The sequence below is a fragment of the Lathamus discolor genome, chromosome 5, assembly GCF_037157495.1.
Source record: "Lathamus discolor isolate bLatDis1 chromosome 5, bLatDis1.hap1, whole genome shotgun sequence".
NCBI classification, from domain to species: Eukaryota; Metazoa; Chordata; class Aves; order Psittaciformes; family Psittacidae; genus Lathamus; species Lathamus discolor.
The window spans coordinates 25,467,783-25,487,999 of record NC_088888.1 but is presented as its reverse complement, the minus strand read 5'-3'; the positions used below and the strand labels follow the sequence as shown (position 1 = coordinate 25,487,999).

Genomic DNA, 20,217 nt, shown 5'->3' with positions numbered 1-20,217 from the left:
GCTATAAGGTTGGTCATACATGACTTCCCCCTCATAAAACCATGTTGGCTGTTCTTAATGACCCCCTCATCCTTGATATGCCTAGTGATGGAGTCAAGAATAAGTTGTTCCATCATCTTTCCAGGGATGGAGGTAAGGCTGACCGGTCTATAATTACCCGGGTCCTCCTTCTTGCCCTTCTTATAGATTGGTGTGACCTTTGCCATCCGCCAATCCTCAGGCACCTCGCCCATTTCCCACGACTTACCAAAGATGATGGAAAGTGGCCTAGCAATGACCTCCGCCAGCTCCCTCAGCACCCGTGGGTGCATTCCATCCGGACCCATCGATTTACAGATGTCCAGTTTGCATAGCTGATCCCTAACCCAATCCTCATCTACCAAAGCAAACTCCTCCTTTGTCCTGACTCCTTCTGGGGCTATAGAAATCCGGGGCCCTCGGGGAGAGTCTGCAGGAGTAAAGACAGAGGCAAAGAAGGCATTCAGCACCTCTGCCTTCTTTATATCCTCTGTCTCCAGGGCACCCACTTCGTTCAGCAGTGGGCCTATATTGCCTCTTGTTTTAGTTTTATTTGCTATGTATTTGAAGAAGCCCTTTCTATTGTCTTTAACCCGACTAGCAAGATTGAGTTCCAAGGAGGCCTTAGCTGTCCTAATTGCCTCCCTACATCCTCTAACAACTGTCCTATATTCCTCCCAAGCGGCCAGCCCCTCCTTCCATAATCCATAGATTCTCCTTTTCCACTTGAGTTTGCCCAGCAGCTCCTTGTTTAACCACGCCGGTCTCCTAGATCCCTTACTTGACTTCCTACTCATTGGGACGCTCCGATCCTGAGCTTGGAAGAAGCGGTCCTTGAATGCTAACCAACTATCTTGAGCCCCTTTACCGCCTAGTACACTTTCCCATGAGACTTCCCTTAGCAGTTGACTGAAGAGGCCAAAGTTGGCCCTTCGGAAATCCAGAACTGTGGCTTTGCTAGGTATTCTATTCCTCCCACACAGGATCCTAAACTCCACCATCTCATGGTCACTGCAGCCAAGGCTGCCATTGACCGTCACCACTTCGACCAAACCCTCCTTGTTGGCGAGTACTAAATCTAGCAGCGCTGCTCCCCTAGTTGGTACGTCCACCATTTGCATTAAGAAATTATCATCAATGCACTCGAGGAACCTCCTAGACTGTGAATGACTGGCTGTGTGAGTCTTCCAGCAAATATCGGGGTAATTAAAGTCCCCCACGACGACTAAGGCATGTAGTCGCGAGGCTACTTCCAGTTGCCTGTAGAAAGCCTCATCAACTCCTTCGTGCTGATCAGGAGGTCTGTAATAGACCCCCACAACTGTATCACCCGTGCCAGTCAGCCCCTTGATTCGTACCCACAGACATTCCACTTGCTCCTCATCCGACCCCGGACAGAACTCAATACATTCTAGTTGCTCTCTCACGTAAAGAGCAACTCCACCACCTCGCTTTGCTGACCTATCTTTCCTAAAAAGGACATAGCCATCCATGACCACATTCCAGTCATGTGAACTGTCCCACCATGTCTCTGTAATCGCCACTAGATCATAACCTTTAGCCCGCACACAGACTTCTAACTCCTCCTGTTTATTCCCCATGCTGCGTGCATTGGTGTACAGGCATTTCAGGGAGCCAGTCCTAGTACTCTTTTTCCCCTGGGGGACAGGGTCTAAAGAGCTATCCTTTCCCACAAGTGAAACAAGAGATTGATAGTCCTCCTTAGCCCGCCATCCTTCAATCCCTAGCATGTTCCTCTTGGGCTTGTCCCCAACAGGCCCAGTTAAATCCCCTCCCCCCTTCCTAACTAGTTTAAAGCCCTGTCAATAAGCCCTGCTAACTCCTGCCCCAAAACCCTTTTTTTTCTCTGGGACTGGTATATCCCGCCTGTCACCAGCAAACCAGGTGTCCCATACAGCAGCCCGTGACTGAAAAACCCAAACCCCTGCCTTTGGCACCAGTCACGTAGCCATACATTAACCTGCAGAGTCTTCTTATATATCCCTTCACCCTCGCTTGCAACAGGTATGGAGGCAAACACCACTTGCGCTCCAGACCCTTTAACCAGCCGTCCCAGGGCCCTGTAGTCTCTCTTCATTGCCCTTACGTTCCTCGTAATAATTTCGTCACTGCCAACCTGAAAAACCAGCAGTGGGTAGTAGTCAGACGGCTGCACCAGTTCAGAGAGCTTCTTTTTAACATCTCTAATCCGAGCCCCAGGCAGGCAGCAGACCTCCCTGTGTGGTGGATCCGGTCGACAAATGGGCCCTTCTGTTCCCCTCAGAAGGGAGTCACCCACCACAATTACTCTTCTTTTCTTCTTGGTTGGGGAAGTTCTGAGGCATGTGGGTGTGTGACTAGCCCTGGGTGACTCACTAGATAGATTTGCCTCACCATCTCCATTCACCTGGCCCTGAATTTCCAAGACCTCATACCTGTTATTCAAGGGCAATTGGGAGGGAGGAAGGGATTGTGAGGGTTTTCGCTTACCTCTCCGAGGAGGAACCTCCCTCCATCCATCCTTGTCCATTAAGCTCTCTCCTTCTGTCTGATGGTAGGAGGGAAGGGGATCCATCGCTTGTTGAACCACTTCCCTCTGCCCTTGCCTTAGGGTGTGGTTCCACCAATCTATTTCACTTTCACACTCTCTAATGGCTCTCAACCTTTCTACCTCCTCCCTCAGTTCAGCCACCTGCCTGAGCAGGTCATTTATTTGCTCACAGCGAACACAAGCAGTGTCACTGGCTCCCTCCAATACCATTGCCAGGCTCAGGCATTCGCTGCAGCCAGAGACCTGCACAGCTGCATGTCTGCAGGAAGGCTCAGTCTGGATACCCACATTAGTACTCACTACAGCTTTCGATCGTGTTGTAACCATGATCTATCTGGTCAATCAATCCGTCTACGTCCCTCAGCACTCCTTCCCCCTCCTGTACTCCAGGCGAGTCCTCTCGATGAGGCGGATGGAACGCTTCCCTGCCCGCTCGCCTGCCCGCTCGCCTGCCCGCGCGAACTGCCGCGCAAACTGCCTCGACCCTCTGCCTCGACGCTCTCTGTTTGCCGGCTCTGTCGCCGCGCTCCTGGTCGCCGCGCTCCCTGGGAAGGTTTTTTAGCCACTCCCAGCTGGTGCCACTCCTCTTGGCTCCGCCCCCTGTGAGTCAGCCCCTCGCGGGAGCTGAGCTTCCGAGTCCTGGGCAAGTCCTGTTGAGGACTTGAGGCTCCCTCCTCAGTGGCTCTTGTCGCTCTGAGGTGAGGCTCCTGGACGCTGATCTCTCCCCTCTCCGCTCCGGTGTTGCAGGCGTCCTCTCTCAAGCTACTCACCTCAGCAACTGATCGAGAGTGGCCCTTGATGGCCGGTTTTCTGATTTGTATTTTTTTAACAAGATTACAAGTGCTCAGCGCTGCACTGATGCCGCAAATGTTACTTATAAAAGTCTATGGTTGCTTCTGTTCCTTTGCATCTCCCAGAGGCTCAGGCTATTCATAGGGAAGGTTACCCAGTTCAGTGATACTCAGTAACTGGTTATCTTGCAGTATGTCCTTCTGCATGAGAGCTCTCAGGTACAGGTTGCAGGGTGCCAGCATAAGCTGTGAATGAGAAATTAAGTGTTAAACAAAATCCCCTCGGAAGGTTTTCATTAGTAAAGCCCACATTATTTTGCTGTCATTATGGCTGACGCTTTATCTTCACAAAAAGAAATTAACATTTTCATCAATAAAGGGCTCCAAACTCTAGCTGAGATGTAATTCAATTCAGTTCCTTTAGTGTGTCCAGGACTTCATTAAGTAAAAACAGACAGCAGAATACAGTGAAAAGAAATCTGATTCATTCAGGATGAAGTCAGTGGTAGTGAGCAGTGTTCACCGGCACAGGATTTGGGCCCAGAAATCTCCTTAGAGCGTGAACTATAAGTTACTGTTCAACAGCAGCACTGTAGCTCTCAACCAGCCTTTTCATCAAAGTCAATTAAGGGATGCAAACACTGTGCTGTAGAGAACTGAGCTTACGTTTGCCAGATCATGATTTAGCATAGTGGTTTTAGACAAGGCAGCTGAGCTAGTTGAACCACACCATCCAGGGTATAATGAAACCTACTTCCAATGAAAGTCTTTCTGAGTTTTAGAAAGTCAGAATGCTAGTGTGTGCTAGTATAAAATAACATTTTCCTAGTTTTCAGTAATTCATCATTAAGTTCAGTGGAAGACTACTGAAAGGATGATTAGCCAAAGAATCCTAATGAATATATACATCAGTTCAGCTAAGGATGTCTCACTTATAAAGAACCTCGTGGATCCTCTAATTAATTCTTTTCAGCATCTATAGTATTCATAGATTTGCCCCAGATGCACACTAATTTAGTGCTGTATCTTCACCTAGTAATGATTACTGAATGGTTGCTTTAATCTACTCAGACATTTCTTGATAAGCTTAATTGATTCTGCTTTAATAAAGGTGGCTATTTCTTCATTTCACTCTACCTAAAATTATATTAAAAAAACCCAAACTTATCAGCATTAAAATATATTTGAAGAGTATACATGCCTGTTAAACCGAAACCTGAAAGAACTGATTACATCAGCAAAAGTTTTTAACTTCACATCTTAGCAATGGAAAATCTGTGAGTATTTTGATTGCATCACTGCAGAAAAGAACACACCTCCCACCCACCCCCATGCAGCTTTTGTTCATATGAGGCTTCTTCAGTTTGCAACAATTATAATAGTTACTATATTTAATATATTCTAATAGTTAACTTTCAAGGAAAAATACATATGTAAGTAGTTTCAGGCTGACAGTATGAATAAAATTTGAAACAAAGCCTGCTAAAATGAACTATGTGTTTGAAGTGTTAGTGAATATATTTTCAGACGGTTTTGTGACACTAGAAAATGGTATCATCTTGAGTCTTTGCATACATTTTATAAATAGTTATGTGATGCTGAATTGTTGAACCCTGATAGTTAACACAGATTGCTAAACACTGGGGAAGAAAATTCCTGCAAGGCATTAGGTATGTCAAACCCAGGAAGGAAACTCTCTTGCCCAGTACTCAGGACTGATATTTTTCATGTAATGAACTGGAGGGGCGGGGAAGGCTGGAATGCGAACTATGAGGATGGAAAACATTTAGTCACTCTTGGAATGATATGAATGTTTTTACAGGAAGCTTAAATAAACACACATGCTGCTGCTTAGTAGGCTGAAGTTAACTTTTTTGGACAGCAGACAGAATTCAAACAAGTATGCAGACTCTAAAGACAGTTGAACAGCACACCCTTCGGGACCAATTTTTAGCTACTTACCACATAAAGCATGGGTAAAAGTTAAACTGTTCAGTTGTGCTTTTTTTCTTAATTTCCATAGTAAATGCTTAAATGCACTGATGCTGTGTTTCCTTAAGTCAATTGGTGCTGGTTTCGTAGGATCAGAACTTCTTAATCCTTTTAGAGGTAGCTTGTGTTATAAAATACTACAGGAGAGGGAGCCATTTCCCTTTACCCAAGCACAGGCATGTTCTTTATTATTGGTGTTAGAGGTCTTTCTCCATGTGCAGAACATGATTTTGATTCATTTTTCCTTCCTCCCTCAGAAGAGGTTTTCATTTCATGCTTCTGATGAGATGTGGGGCTTCTAGAATTCTATTCTGTTCAGCTTATTCTTTGCACATAGCTAACATCTTCTCCAAATATCCCAAGACAAATCACTGCAGAATCTAAATGCCTTGCTATTTTATATTAGTCACTCTCTCTGGAGTTAAAAATAATTGTAAATTAAATGTGGTGCAAACTTCAGAGAGCTATCTTCTGAATTTGGGACTTCTGTAAAAGTTGTCCCTCTGTTGTCCCTCCTTAAACAAGTAGTAAATTATTGCTAGAAGTATTGGAAATACTAACGGGCAAAAATTGGATTTTTTTAATTTATTTTTCCATTTATTCTGGAAAATGTGGGGGATTTTGTCATCAGTACTGCTGGCCTAATTTTAGGGAGAGTATACCTACGTCTGTGATGCTCACAGATGAACATAAAGCTTCCCTGTGCTATACACTGAAAATGTGTTTCCATGTTCCAGCTTTTTTAATAATGCATAAGGAATTAACCTACTTTATCTGACAGTTGTTAGTTGAGTTATAGACTGATTCACATTAGCAAAATGAGAATATGAAAGAGGAGCTTAGGGAGTTGCAACACCGATCAGTAAAGCATACAGTCCCACTTCTTATTATGACTACATGGTCTTCACATTTAAATTTAGGATTGTTTTTAGGTCTGGTGGCTTAGTTGTGCTGCATAAAAGTTAGTTTGATGTGTTTGAAAAGTTCATGTGTTACTATTGGTGTGAACTTGTATGTTGAAATTATATCGATTGTAATTTAGCCTTTCAAAAATACAAGTGCTTTTTTGCATGGTTTTGCAATTTTTTTCCCAAATTTTTATTATACATGGGAAAAAAATCACAAGGAACCTTGTCTTCCAGTTGCATGAGCAATATTCTCCAAGTAATTCCTCAAAATATCTTGATAAGAATATAGTGTAATTGTGTTATATATCTATGAAAACAAACATCTGAAACTGTTTAAACGTGCCAGTAAAAGTCAGTATACATATATTGAATAAATGCAAATAAAATACAAAATAGGATTTTTGTGGGTTTGAATGTCTGTTAAGGTAAAAATTGTTCCCTTGGCAGTGATTTTTTTATGGCCTGTGCTCCTGAATTCCATGTAAAAAGTAGATACTGCAGTAGTTTGTAGTCTTAAAATAGAATTGGTGAAATCCATGGTGGTTTGGGTATTGAAAGGAGGATCTCAAATTGTAATTTTCAACCTCTGTATAGTGGTATATCTGTAGAGCTTACAGTTTTATAGTTTTGAAGAAACATGTTTCTGTGATGCAAATTAAAAATTCTTTGTTACCGTGAAGTTGGCTAGAAATGCTGGTTTTATGTGAACACAGGTAAATTTATATAGAAAATGTGTATATAAGAATCCCAGAAGGCAAGAAAAACATGCATCTGAGCATACTAAAACACCTGGAGCTCTGGGGTCCAAAACATCCTCTGTTTACCTGTTTTTGGGAATATATATATACATGGACTGCTGCCAACCCACACTGTGTGTAGTTTGTTATTATAGTATTTGTAAATAATACTGGGATATGTTTGGGACACTTTTCACCAAACATTGGTAGAACTTGCTGGCTTTCAAGCATATGTGTGTAGAGTAATACTGAGTAGAGCTGCACTGGGAGCACCAAGATGATGGTGAAGATGAAAAGAAGTCAGACCTCCTGTGTCTGCTTAGCTGGAGTTAATCATTGTGCTTAAATCAAAGTAACTGAGCCCAGGTGTTCAGTGCCTACTGTTCTCATACTTTTATGGGAAGGAAAAATACAGTAATTTTGTTATAATAAGGTTAAGGATTTTTCCCTTCTGTATTGACAGGACAACATTTATGAGTAGAATTCAAAAATTGAATGATTTAGTAGTGTAAAACGCTTGTCCTCTTACATTTCTAGTAATTTTGGGTTAAGATATATGATGGTCTGGATTTCTAACAGTCAGAAGCAGCAATAGAAGTTCCCTATTTACTTTTAAATTCATTTAAAAATAGTACATTTAACAATGTGCACATGAAAACACTTAGAATGTAATAGTTGCTTCCCTACTTAAAACCAATTTTGGAAAAGCCTGGAGAGGTACTTCCCTCACACAGCATTACTGAAAGCGTGAAACAAAACCTGTTTTGAGTTAAAATACTGCACTCCAAATGCAACAAAGTGAAGAGCTTGTTTTAAGTTCTTTTCATGTAATAATAATAAAAATACCTTGCCAAGAGGTATGGGTAATGTATGAACTTAAAGGAGGGAAAAAGAAAAAAGAGACTGATTAAAGGTGGCTGCGGCTGTCACTAAATGACACTTCAGAGAGAATTACTGTTATAACTGCCTGGAAGAAATTTTGCTTCTTGAATAAAAGGTACTCTTCAAGTCTTTAAGTACATTTCAGAGAGACAGTGTTAGGCAAACATGTACTTGTATTTCGGAAGGAAGGTAATCAGTGCTTGTCAAAAGCATACAGAAATCATCAGAAATTTAAATGTTTATCTTTGGATTTCAGTTCCCTGGTCAGGATCCGTCAAGGATATTGCTGCTTTCAGTGGAAATGTCCCAAGTTTATTGAAAATGAAATTTGTGGAGTCATGCAGGTTGGAAAGGACCACCAGAAATTTTTCTAGTCCTACCTCCTGCTCTAGCAGGTCCAGTGACAGCAGGATCTCAAGGCCTTTTCCCAACTAAGTTTTGAGCATTTTGAAGGATGCACATCCCACAGTCTCTCTAGGACTCTCTTAGTTTGACCACCCATGTGGTTTAAAATCAAAAATGAAACTTTTATCCAGTTGTAATTTCTCATGTTCACATTTGTGTTCGTTGCCTCTCATCCTAGCCTGGAGCACCTCCAAGATGAGCCAGACCTTGTTGTCTTCTTACCTGCCAGTTAGGTAGCAGTAGGCAGCAGCAGCTGGTCTCAGCCTCTCCTGGCAGCTGGTGGCACTATGCTATTCTCAGGTGTGTCTGTGTCTCTTTTCTACTGAGGATCCCAAGGCTGAACGACACGCCAGCTGTGGGCTTGCTAGTGCTAAGTAGAGGGAAGCATCACTTCCCTGCAACTGCAGGCTGTGCTTTCTCTTGTCCTTCATGCAAGCCAAAACTGAGTGTTTGGTGTTCTCATAATACATGTGGCTTTGCAGTAGTACAGTTAAGTGTAACCTCTCTTTGTTTTCTAATACTAATTCAATGGCCAGAGTTCAGATTTTGAACAACTGTGGGTATGATAAGGAGGATGGGTATAATGTTTCATCCTGGTACCAGCCTTAGGGAGAATATTTTTTATTTATTTTAGTTGTCTCTAAAATTGAAGAATTACATACATGATAATCTCCAAAGTTAGAAAGAAAAATAAAAAACCCTCTACAGCAGACACATTAATCCTCTGCACTAAAATTCAGCATAGAAAGTATCAGGCTCAGAAAGCATATATGGAATCAAGACATTCTAATAGAAATGCGCATTTAAACTTATATATAAGCACTTGACATCTATTATCAGCAAAATGTGCTCTATTAAAATCCAGTTTTCATCTAGTCCCTCTTCAATACCCTTCTCTTTATTTTCCTCTTCTCGCTCTCTTTCTTTCTACAGTATAGTTTTATTGTTGGTAAAGCCCACAAACAGAAACAACCTCAATTTTCCCACCCATTTGTGCCCTGGATCTTTCTTCTGATGTTTCTACGAAGAGCAGCAGTGAAGGCTTAGCTCTGATCATGCAGTGGTACATGCTTTTTCAAGCTTAGCTACTGCTCGCCTATTCAAATAGCCAGAAGCCTAGCAGAGCGGTGCTGGCTTTATTTGTTGAGTCTTGTCTAGCGAAGTGAAAAGGGCTGATTTTGGTTTTTTTTTTTTCCCCTCTTTTCCTGGCTGCATTTTAGCACGTGTGGGGGTAGGGAATTAAATTATTTCTTTTGTCTTCTACTTGCAGCTCATTGAGAAGCAGGCATGCATATAAAATTGCTTTATCTCAGGGCTTACCTTTAGGGACAGGAGGGAGAAAAAACAAGATTTGTAAGCTTGTCTGAAAACGCTATGGATGCCAAGAGCAGACACAAAAGTGGGAGGTGGCAGAATAATAAAACACAATGAACAGGACTAACAAAAACTTTTCAAATTAAAATAATGACAGTTTAATTTTGTCCCTTGTAAGAAATAACAGTACTGAATATATGAAGGCAGCAAAAAATTGTTGTGTTTGTGTGTCCAAGACACAAGAGCGTCAAAACACAGAAGCATAGGTTTGAAAAGGCGCCATGAAAAACACATAATACATATGCTGGGTTTTTTTTTTCAAGATAACTTCTCTGTAATTGCAGGTATAGATTATTATCTTGATGGGTGAACTTCAGTGAAGGGGGTGAAACACATTTGTGTTTCTCTGTAAGTTTAGTTTATAACTAAGTGGATCAGTCAGTACTAACCTGCATTGCAACTTTCAGTGAGTTTTCGTGGGTTCTTTAACTACGTATTTTACATAACTGTTCTGTAGTCAGACGGTAAAGCCATGGTCTTCTCCAGTTCTCCGACCTGGGTTACTGTCTGTGAACTTTGCTTTGGGTAACATTAATGATTCATATGATTCATAGTGGTTTTAGCTGCTAGTGGATTTTTTGTCATTTTCAGTGTAGGGTTTGGGTGGGCTGACCACTAACCTGAATGTAGCTTCAGAGTAAGTCTTATGTCTTGGTCTTTTGCATGTTTAGGTTAGTTTGGTTAGAGAATGGAGTGAGGTAGGAAAGGAGGTTTTCAGAATAGGCACCGGATGCTGTAAATCAGTTTGTTTGCAACACTAGTTTATATAGTCTGAGTCCTCAACAGGCGTGACTAATTAATGGAGTTTCTGGAATATATCAAATTATTGGTCTATATCAATATGTTCTTGATTCCCAAACTAATGGTTTGTTGAAGTTGCAAATGTCAAATATTAATATGAATATGATTTAGTCAGAGAGTTTACAAAGTGAACTTGAAAACAAATACAGAGAGTTCACTGAAATTAAATGGATTATAGTCTGGGAATCCATAGATTCTAGAATACATTGCTCTGTCATGCCACATGTGCAAAGCCACAAGTAACAGAGTTCAAATGTTACTTTGAGGTTCTCAGCAAAGTGAGGAATCTGAACCGTGACCTCTGAGATAAGTTTGAAGACATCTAATATCGCTCTGTAGTGCCTTTCATGTAGTTTTCCCCTCCAAAATCTGTGCTTAGCTGACATAATTTAAAAACGATTAAAAATGTTCATCCACTGTATAAACTGTTGTGAAGGGAAAAGTAGGGCTGGAAGAAGCTACGAAAGCTGAAAATTGTGAAGGACAATGAAAGCAGAAAAGTTCATTCTTATAATAGGATAATTTTCACTTGACTGGAAGGCATGAGTGCAAAAGCTGCCTGCTGGATGTGGAGCCAGTAGGCCCAGAAATTTGTGATACAGATAACACCGTATACTTCTAACAACTTAATAAATGTTGAGTAGTATTTTACCTTCAGTCTGAGAGTAAAGACTAGGGTTTAAGGATGGCAAAATCTGCCTTTCCAATGTATTTAGTTTGAGAATGAGAGTTGGCAATGTATGGCCATCTCCAATCCATGAAAATGTGCATGCTGTATAATGCATGTTATGGTTTATTGCCCTGGTCATTACTCTGTCATTTCATCATATTTTCACAATCAATACATGTATTGATCTTTTTTCAAATGTAATTTCCTTTAAGTCTTCATTTCTTTAAATGGAAGAAAAGGATAAACTCAAACAGTTGAAAGAGTGAAACGAAAGCTCACAGTTGCTTCTTTAAAAGTCATGAAATCTGTGTTTACTGAATGCTTAGTATAATGTTAATAATGCTCATAACTATAAATTTGTTGGGTTTTATGTGATTTTGTTCTATGAAAAACACAAGATAGACCAAATAAGTCTCACAGAGCAAAAGTCCTTCAGGAGAAGATGAGTGTTTAATTCCTTCTGTATCCTGTTTTATGACGGTAGTGTTGAGGTTCCTTGTTATTTCCATAAGTTTTTTGATATTATTTTATTCTAACAACTTTGCAACTTTGTATACTAAACCATGTTCATATTTCTGACTATCATGTTCATGTTTCTGACTACTATTAAATTTCATACTCAAACATATTTAATTTGTGACCAAAATTAAGTAGTATACTGTCCATAAATACCTGATAACTGGCAATAGTATCTTCAACTGCAAAAAGCATAGTGTGGTACCGGGGAAGTATACTGTAAGAAGTGATGTTGTAATGAATCAACGTGTTACGTGGTTTCCAGAGATCTTTCATACACACTGTATCTTACATTCCCTTTTGGGATTCAGAGTCTCTTCTGCTTTAAATTTCAGTAGAAGTGATCTTATTCACACAGAGGAAGATTTGATCTACTGAGTCATGTGCTTTGATTTGCAGCTTGGTATGGTCAATCAACTGCACTTTGGAGAAAGCTCTGTTCTGTTTTTAAAGTGAAAAAAAAAAATCTACACGAAGTTTGATTTAAAATTTTAGGAGAAAAGAGGGCAAAACATATTTTGCATTCAGTTTTAAACTGCATATGCAGGAAAGGTGATTTCATAATGAATAAAAAAACACAGTATTTTTTCGTGTTTCCATATTTCAGAAGCCTTATGTGGCATTATAGTGTTTGTAATGAATGTACATCACTTCAAAAGAAAGTCTGTTTCTTGAATTGTTTTGGAATTACCAAGAATATTCATTAATCAGAAATAAAAATTACTTAAAGGTTGTTCTCTTCACTGTTGCACTGTGTTTACCTATTAATAGACTCAATCTCAAATTTACTTGTTTTATATTTTCTCGCCCTCAGAACCCACATACATCACAATAGGTCCGCCCAACTGTGAGGTTCTGGTGAACTGCACTTTGACAGAAAAAGACTGTATCTACAGCTTCAAACTGGACCAAAATGGATGCCGCATTTGTCAGTGCAAGACTAGTGAGTATGCAAAAATAGTGGCTTCTACCTTGTATGTCAAGCTCTATGTGGAAATGCTAGTATGCTGCTTCTTCCAGAAATAATGTTGATTGTGTTGCGTTAGTATGCGAGTGCCTTATAGTTGTTTCTGATTTCTGACATTGCTTGCTTAAAATATGTTGGGAGGAAAACATAAAATGTCTGATTATGGTAAAAATAAACAGCTGGGTAGAAAAGGTTATGATGTGGGACTTAGTATTCATTCAAGTTTTGAGAAGTCTTATATGACTTCCACATTTCATTTTCCTCTATATATGTAAAGGGTTTAAGAACATCTAGGTTTGTGCACTTCAAAAACTCCCCTTGCTAAACAGCCTATTTTCAACTCAGCTTTTTTTCCTCAAAATTTAGGTTTTGAGGATGAATGTTAGAAAATTATATGCTGGGGGTGGGGGGAGGGGCAGAGGGTGGGACTAGGTGTAATATATGCAAACATATCCATATATAATTTTATTTATATAGCATATTCTTAAATCCTATCTAGAGTACTATATATATACATACACACACACACACATATATATATGCAGGCTTTAACATCTATTTCTTCCCCAAGAAAAAGTGTGGTGCCATGTGAGAACTCTGTGTGTATCAGTGAAGCAGCTAAAATGTATTTTCTGTATACGTTTCCTTAACAATTCAATGTTTACGGATGAAATACAAAGCAAGGTCAGGTGGCTGTTGGAATTGCCCAACAAAGGACACCTGTGCTAGTCTGAGATTATTAGTCTCAGCTGCAGGATGCATCATGCTGCTTTCCAGCCGAGCCTGGGAGTGAGGTCAAACTCTCTGTAATTTCATTGTTGTTCTGCATCTTCCCTGTAGCCTGTGAGGCTTTCACAACTGAAGTATTTACACTGTTCCTCCTCTTTTGGTTTTGGTCCTCCCAGTCTCATCTAAACCATTATGACTATTTTATTGATCAAAATAGAAATTCTTTATTGGTACAGAGTGTTAGGCTTGGGTCAGAGCAAGAAAAGGATTTATCCTGGCTTTTTTAACTTCTTTTCTGGGGAAATGTGTATTTTTTGTTTCCATAAGCTAAAGGACCAAATATTTTAATAAAAAATAAATGTGTGGCAGGCAATAATGTCATTATGGTAATACAGAAATAATATATTTGATTACAAGTTGTATTCATTGAAAGGGCAACTTTCTGTAGTAATGCTATCGTATACAAGCCTTACTTAGTTTCTAAGGCAAAATTGGAAATGTTAAGTTCTACTTTTAACATTGTAATTTGATTATCCTTCTTTTTTTATTGTTATAAAATTGATTGGTGAATTTGACAAAAAGAAGAAGATGAAAATACTTGACAAACTTCATCATCTATGTGTGTGTGTGCAGTCCTTCCCTCCAGTTTGGTGCAAAGGTGACTCATCACTCCAAAGGATAATTTTTTGGCCCTAGATTAGCAGATTGCATGTGTACACTTCCCAGCATCCCATGAAGTCTCTGTTCTTGTTTGGAGTGTTTCTGATTAAATAGTGCTTAAGATCCTATTCAAGGGAATTTTTCTCTTGCTAGATTTGCTTGAAATTATTTTCATTTTGCAGTAGCAAACTGCCTGGAGTAAACTTAATACTCTCATTTTTGTCTGTCATGGTTTGGATCTTTTTTCAATTAAATAACTTGTAGATTGCTTAAAAATCTCAGTCATTAGAGAGCAGAAACATTTATTTTCTAAAAAAAGTGAAGAAAAATAACAGCTTGGAAGTCTTCATCACTTCATGGTTATCAATCAAAATGACAGAAGTAGATTTTTTCCATCAAGTAATGTCTCTCGCTTGCAAGGCTCTAGACAAATGAGCGTGTGAGCACTGAGAGGGAGGAGTTTTATGTCAAATATGCTGCTGCTAGATCTCTGCATTTTAAGATCCTACATTCTTTCATGTCCAAGCCAGTGTAGTTGCATCTTAACTCTCCAAGAATATGAGAAAGTATATTATCTTTAGCTCACGTGGACTTTTGGGAGCATCCCTGTCTTTATACTGCATCTCTTGCTTCTTGCTGGTCTAAGCTGCTCAACTAACTCAGATTCAAACTGCCTGAGTAAAGGAGGCCCACATTACCACTAGAAGATGTTATATCCTAATTCTACTAATCTCTTTCCAATAAAGTTTCCTTTTTCGCTAATTTCTCTTTAGATATCACTGCTGAAGATTCATTATATTTCAGCCTATTCCAGCCAAAATAAAAGCAAAACGACAAAGTGGAAGAACATAGAGTTGAAGCTGTAAATTGTGATTCATTATTACCTTCATTTACATTCCTGTAGTCAGAAATCAGTACAACAGGTTTATTTGGAGTAATTATTTAAGTACAATATCATGAAACTTCTTTTGGCTTTATTGTAATTTAGTTTCAGGTTTATCCACCTTGTCTCAAGCCAACTACAGAATAAGAAAGGAAAAAGAAGCAAATCATTATATTTCTAGAACATTATTTTAATAGAAGCAGTTTATTTCATGCTTTATTGTTCTTCCTGGTTTTGCAGTGAAGGCAAAAACATGCTGTAAAAACACAGTAAAAACATACATGCTGTAAAGTAAAATAAAATTAAAAAAAAAGTAGAGGCAGACCAGAGTTACAAGGCAAAGGAGGTAAAACTACCACTGAGTAAAAGGTGAGCACAGATAGATACAGGGGGAAAGTTCCAGTGAGAGGAGATAGAACCACAAATGATAAGGGAGAAGGAATGATCATACTGACTGGGAGAGTATAGAAGCCAAAGCAGCAGCACTACATGAGGATAAAAGGAAAAAAGTGTAATCCAAGATTTAGGAGGATTTGCTGGAAAAATATCCCAAATAAAATTAAAAGAGTAGGAAACAAATGCATTACCAAAAAATACAAACAAAAATATATAAGGTGGTACAAGAACAAGAAATAAAAAGAAAAAAGTAAATAAGCAAAAAATAGTTACTTGTAGGGTGCAGCAATTGCTGATGTGTTTGGAGTGTTTAGGCCTTTGCTTCCATAGGGAAAACTGGTGTGGATTAAAGTCTTTAGGAGGAGGAGTACATTAGTGGAATAAAACAAGGCCAGTTATCAGCTATTTGTAGTCTTTCTTCTTCCAGAGACTAACAGGTACATTGAATAATAACTGCTGATTGCAGTAACATAGGATTTCAAATCTGATGGCTGTCTACTGTCCATTCGGTCATTCTTCAGTGAAAGTCTGCAGTGAGGACTAGTATCTTATCTGGCCTTGTCTATTCCCTGTATTATATCTGTAGAAAAGAAAAAAGCCTTGAAAAATCTCTCCTTCAACTTTTGACTATAGCGTTTTACCACAGGCGAATTGAACATGAAGTCCTTTTCAGCATATAGCCAAGAACATGTATGGCTTTGTTATTTTTTTATCCTTTCATATCTTGCTAAAATGGAATTAAATTAGAGCATTGCTATTAATTTTAAAAATTGTTTGCTTCATTTAGAAGGCTCAGCTTTGCAGTTTAGGTAAATTGCAACTTTTGGTAAAATTTTACAAGATGCAACTGTTATGCAATTTCATTAATTCCAGATTCCTTATGGGAGAGACACAATTGTAGAAGTCTATGGATGAGTCATTTTCTCTGCACATCCCTGTACATCTTCATCCACTTCATGTTGTGTTTTTGCCTGTCAAAACAAACGAAATCACTATTCAAAAATTAGAAAACTTACCATGTTACGTGTTTGCACAGTCCTCTAGATGTAAAACCACCTCCTTTTCCCATTCCATGTAAATACAGACATATTTTTGAAAAGTGTTGATACCTTTTCCATAAATTAGAAGAAAATATATTACAGGAGGTATTGTCATTCACTCAATACTAGCAGACATGTGCAGCATGGAGTTCAGTATTCTGGCAAGTCATGCTTTCTTCATTTTATAGCTAATGACTCAGAGTGGAATTCTGACATGGAAGTTGGGTTTGGCAGTGTGGGACTTAATTTAGTTGTATTGGAAGGCTGGGAAAAGTTAGGTAAGTGCATAGATGGGCCTTCCATGAATAGCCGTGGTCAAGGCTCTGAAAATATATGGCATGATAGGAAGAAGCCTGAGAAAAAGTTTGGAGGTACTACAGTGGGACAGTGCATCTCTAACTCCTGCTTTTTCTGTGTATGTTAATCATTCAGTAGTTAGAGTTTGGAATGGGTTTTCCTAACCTTTCACTCTTCCCAGACAAAACTTGAGTATTTTATTCACAGAATCATAGAATTCTTCGGGTTGGGAGCAACCTTAAAGATCGTCTAGTTCCAACCCCATTTATTCCTTTATAGTATTACTTTATTTCTGTAAGTAACCCATACTCAGGGATGTGTTCTGAACACTTCAGAACTCAGTCTTAATTTTGTTTAAACATCTGTTATGTTTATTTCATTTTCAAAGTAAGGTGGGATGAGTAATCACACACATTGACAAGTCATGCAGAATGTGCACTTGAGACAATGCAAAATTCTTGTAAATAGTAAAGTAAAATAAAGGTAACACTTTTCTATTTTAGCAACTGTTATCTCCCGTTGTTACCTTCATTTGGCAATAAATTCCATGAGAGGAGAAAAAAACAAACAAACAAACAAAACATCAAATAAACAAAACCCAAGGCAGTCCAGGTAGTCTCCCTTAGGGCAAGGAGAGTGCATCTTGAATTTTGGAATAATTCTGTAGACCTTGCAGAAAATGTGTTCCTTACTATCCTTCTGCAGTAATGTGAAAGGGAATAGATATTATGTGTTAGATCTAAGTTAGTGAAATACAGCCATAGAAAATTTGGGATGAAGCACGTTTCTTAAAAATTTTAGGCTCAGATCTGAAAAAAAGTAATATTCTAAGTAAAATAGAAATATTAACTGTAAGTACACATGTGGAAGATAGCGGAAGTGCTCCCTGAAGAGGGTGGAGTTATGATGAATTACTCATGCCGAATAAATATTAGTCTATCTTCTCACTAGGATAGAAGTCTCTGCTTGGTATCTCTGAAGATTACAACAATATATTGCATTTCGTAATGCTTACAGTATATCTAATGCAGTAGAAGCAGATGATAATTTTTCTTAACTTGTGAAGAAAAAAGAAAACCAAACACCTTCATATGCTGCCAGAAGGTTTATGGAAGCTTGGTCATTTCCCAGTAATTTCACCTTTGAGATATCACTGCTAGAAATTCATTTTCATGAAGTCACATGTGGTATATGAATCCTAGAGTTGTTTAGAGCAAGTATCCAGATGGGTAATTTTCCTGAATGGACTCATGAGATTATTTTTTTAAACAGGGTTTTCTAGCATCACAGTGCCCAGTCCCTTCATTTTTATCCAGCTATTGTGAATCATGAGTTAATTCTAATGTAAGGAGGGAGGGTTAGTGTGGATCTGTGGAGGCAATATATTCAGAGAATTCCAGTTACTGATAAGTAACCTAGTTTTCTCCTTCATAAATTTGCCTCCCCAGATCCCCACCCCTGAAGATTAACCAGCAGTAGCAATCTACACCGAGAGGACGGCTGAGGAGTGCTTAATTATAAAGGTACTGTGAAACAGTTCTCCTGATTTGATCTATCCTCAGCGTCAAGAAAATAATGACGGTATGTAGCTAGCTTTGTGTAGCCGCGCTACAGATTGTCAAAAAAATGACACCAGCCTCAGCCAAGTTGAAATACTGACATAATTCTTGTCAAGTATCTGTTAATTTTCTCTAGCAGTTTTTTTTTTATCTGTGAATTAGACGATTGACAAGTAAGAGTATTTCAACAGGCTATGCATCTCTAAAATTCATTTTCAAGTTTCTAGACTAAAGATTACTTCCAGTATTCACAGTACAATGATCAGTGTGTCCACATGGAAAGTAATAAATTGGAGAAAAATAAATGCCCCAGTTTAAGAGCTTAGAGTTCTTACATGTCATATATATATATATATATATATATATGCTAGAAGAAAGAAATCAGGCTGTCCTTTAAATAAGAGCTGGAATTTCAATTGAGCTATTAGAAGTTCAAACAGAAGACCTCTTTTATACCTAAACATGCAATTCACGGAATTGAATTTTGTGTTCTTTTCAGTTTGATTTTTGAGCAATATTTTATAACACTCCAAATATTCATAGGTTCATGGAAGGTGGACATGTGAGCACTTTGAAATCAGGAATAAATCACACATTTGATGATTTGAATTTGGGCCAAAGAATTGTGACTCCTTTTGAGGTACACTGTATCTAAGGTTGTGTTGTATCTGAAGTATACGACTACTAAGTGAATCCTCACAAATGCAAAGATTTGCTAGTATTGCATATCCTGGAACAGAATTTCGTTCTTGTCTTGTTTGCAGATTGGGGCCTGGACTATAGTAGGTCACTTCCATATATCAACTGCTCTCACATGTTGATTTTGTACATAACCTTTCTTTCCTTCTCAGTCTTACAGTGATCTGACAGTCTTTTAAGAAGAAGAGTTGGTGTTAGTTTTGAAAATAAGAACTTAGGGGAAAAGAGTTTTAAAGCACCACGTAGTTTGTGTGCAATGTAGGGCCTCATCATAGCTTGATAATCATCTCTTCTTAAGACAACACTTCCTGCTTCAGAGTGTTGTCCCATCACCTGTATCCCAAACAGATTCCCCTTAAACAGTTGTCATGCTCTTCTGAAACTGATATTTGCATTATTATAGTCAGTATGAAACTATGAGTGAAGAAAGGCTGAGAAAGAACTCACTATATTTAGAAGGATTTTTTGGGTAACAGTGACCAGGCTTAAAAACCTTGGTTCTCATATTTGTTAATAATTCATAAATGTTTTTTGGAAGGCAAATTCATCTTCAGCTGTTGTTTCCCTTTCTACTTGTGGTTGGTTGGGGTTTTTTTTCCCAATAGCATCTTATTAGATTGATCGAAATGAATCCAGTAATTTGAAATTCCTATATCCAAGTCAGCATATAATGTGTACCAAACCACAGAATGAAGTGTTGGCTAGAGCTACAGTGTTTAGAGAGGTAAAAAAAATAGCTTTTCCCAGTGTAGTGAGGACTTGTTAGGACTGACTAGAAACATAGATCTTTTGGTAACTGACTTTGCTGCAGCTTTTGCAGTCATGATTGCACATGGGAAAGAAAATTGCATGGTCTTGTGTGGGACGGATTCACTGCTCTAAGTATTCTCTGTGTTTGTCCTTGAATGAGTATTTGTTCCTAGCAGCAGGCTTTTTTAATATCACTGGTTGAGTACAAACAGCCTTTCCGTGATTATTGTCCTAGCCTTGTGCTGTAGTTCATGCAGTTGATACTCTCACAGAATTTTATGTTTCAGCGTATGTCTGTCCTCACATTATAAAGTTCAGTATTTGTGGCAAAAATACAGTTATATTAGCCAGATACATTCAGGAACACATTCATCTTTCTCTAAAGTCATATCACATCAGTGCCATTCTGACATCAACCAGTATCCTGCATGTGAACTCTAGTTTGTAGCACAAGTTCTTATTTATTCCTTATGGGCAGCGTGACCTACTATGTTTCCAGAATTATATTTCACCCACTATTGCTATTTTATTCCCCTAAGTCCTCCTCTTACCTTGTGTAGGAGGATTGTTTTCTGTATTGACATTACCTCAT

General features: G+C 38.8%; 1 protein-coding gene across 2 annotated transcripts in view; it reads left to right on the top strand.

Annotated features, from left to right (window-relative positions):
- CRIM1 (cysteine rich transmembrane BMP regulator 1) overlaps positions 1 to 20,217 on the top strand; it is a 212,441-nt gene that overhangs the window by 144,402 nt on the left and 47,822 nt on the right. For both annotated transcript variants that reach the window (XM_065680092.1, XM_065680091.1), the window contains one exon: positions 12,460 to 12,588. In XM_065680092.1, the coding sequence (XP_065536164.1) occupies positions 12,460 to 12,588 (129 nt within the window). The remainder of the gene's footprint in view (positions 1 to 12,459; positions 12,589 to 20,217) is intronic.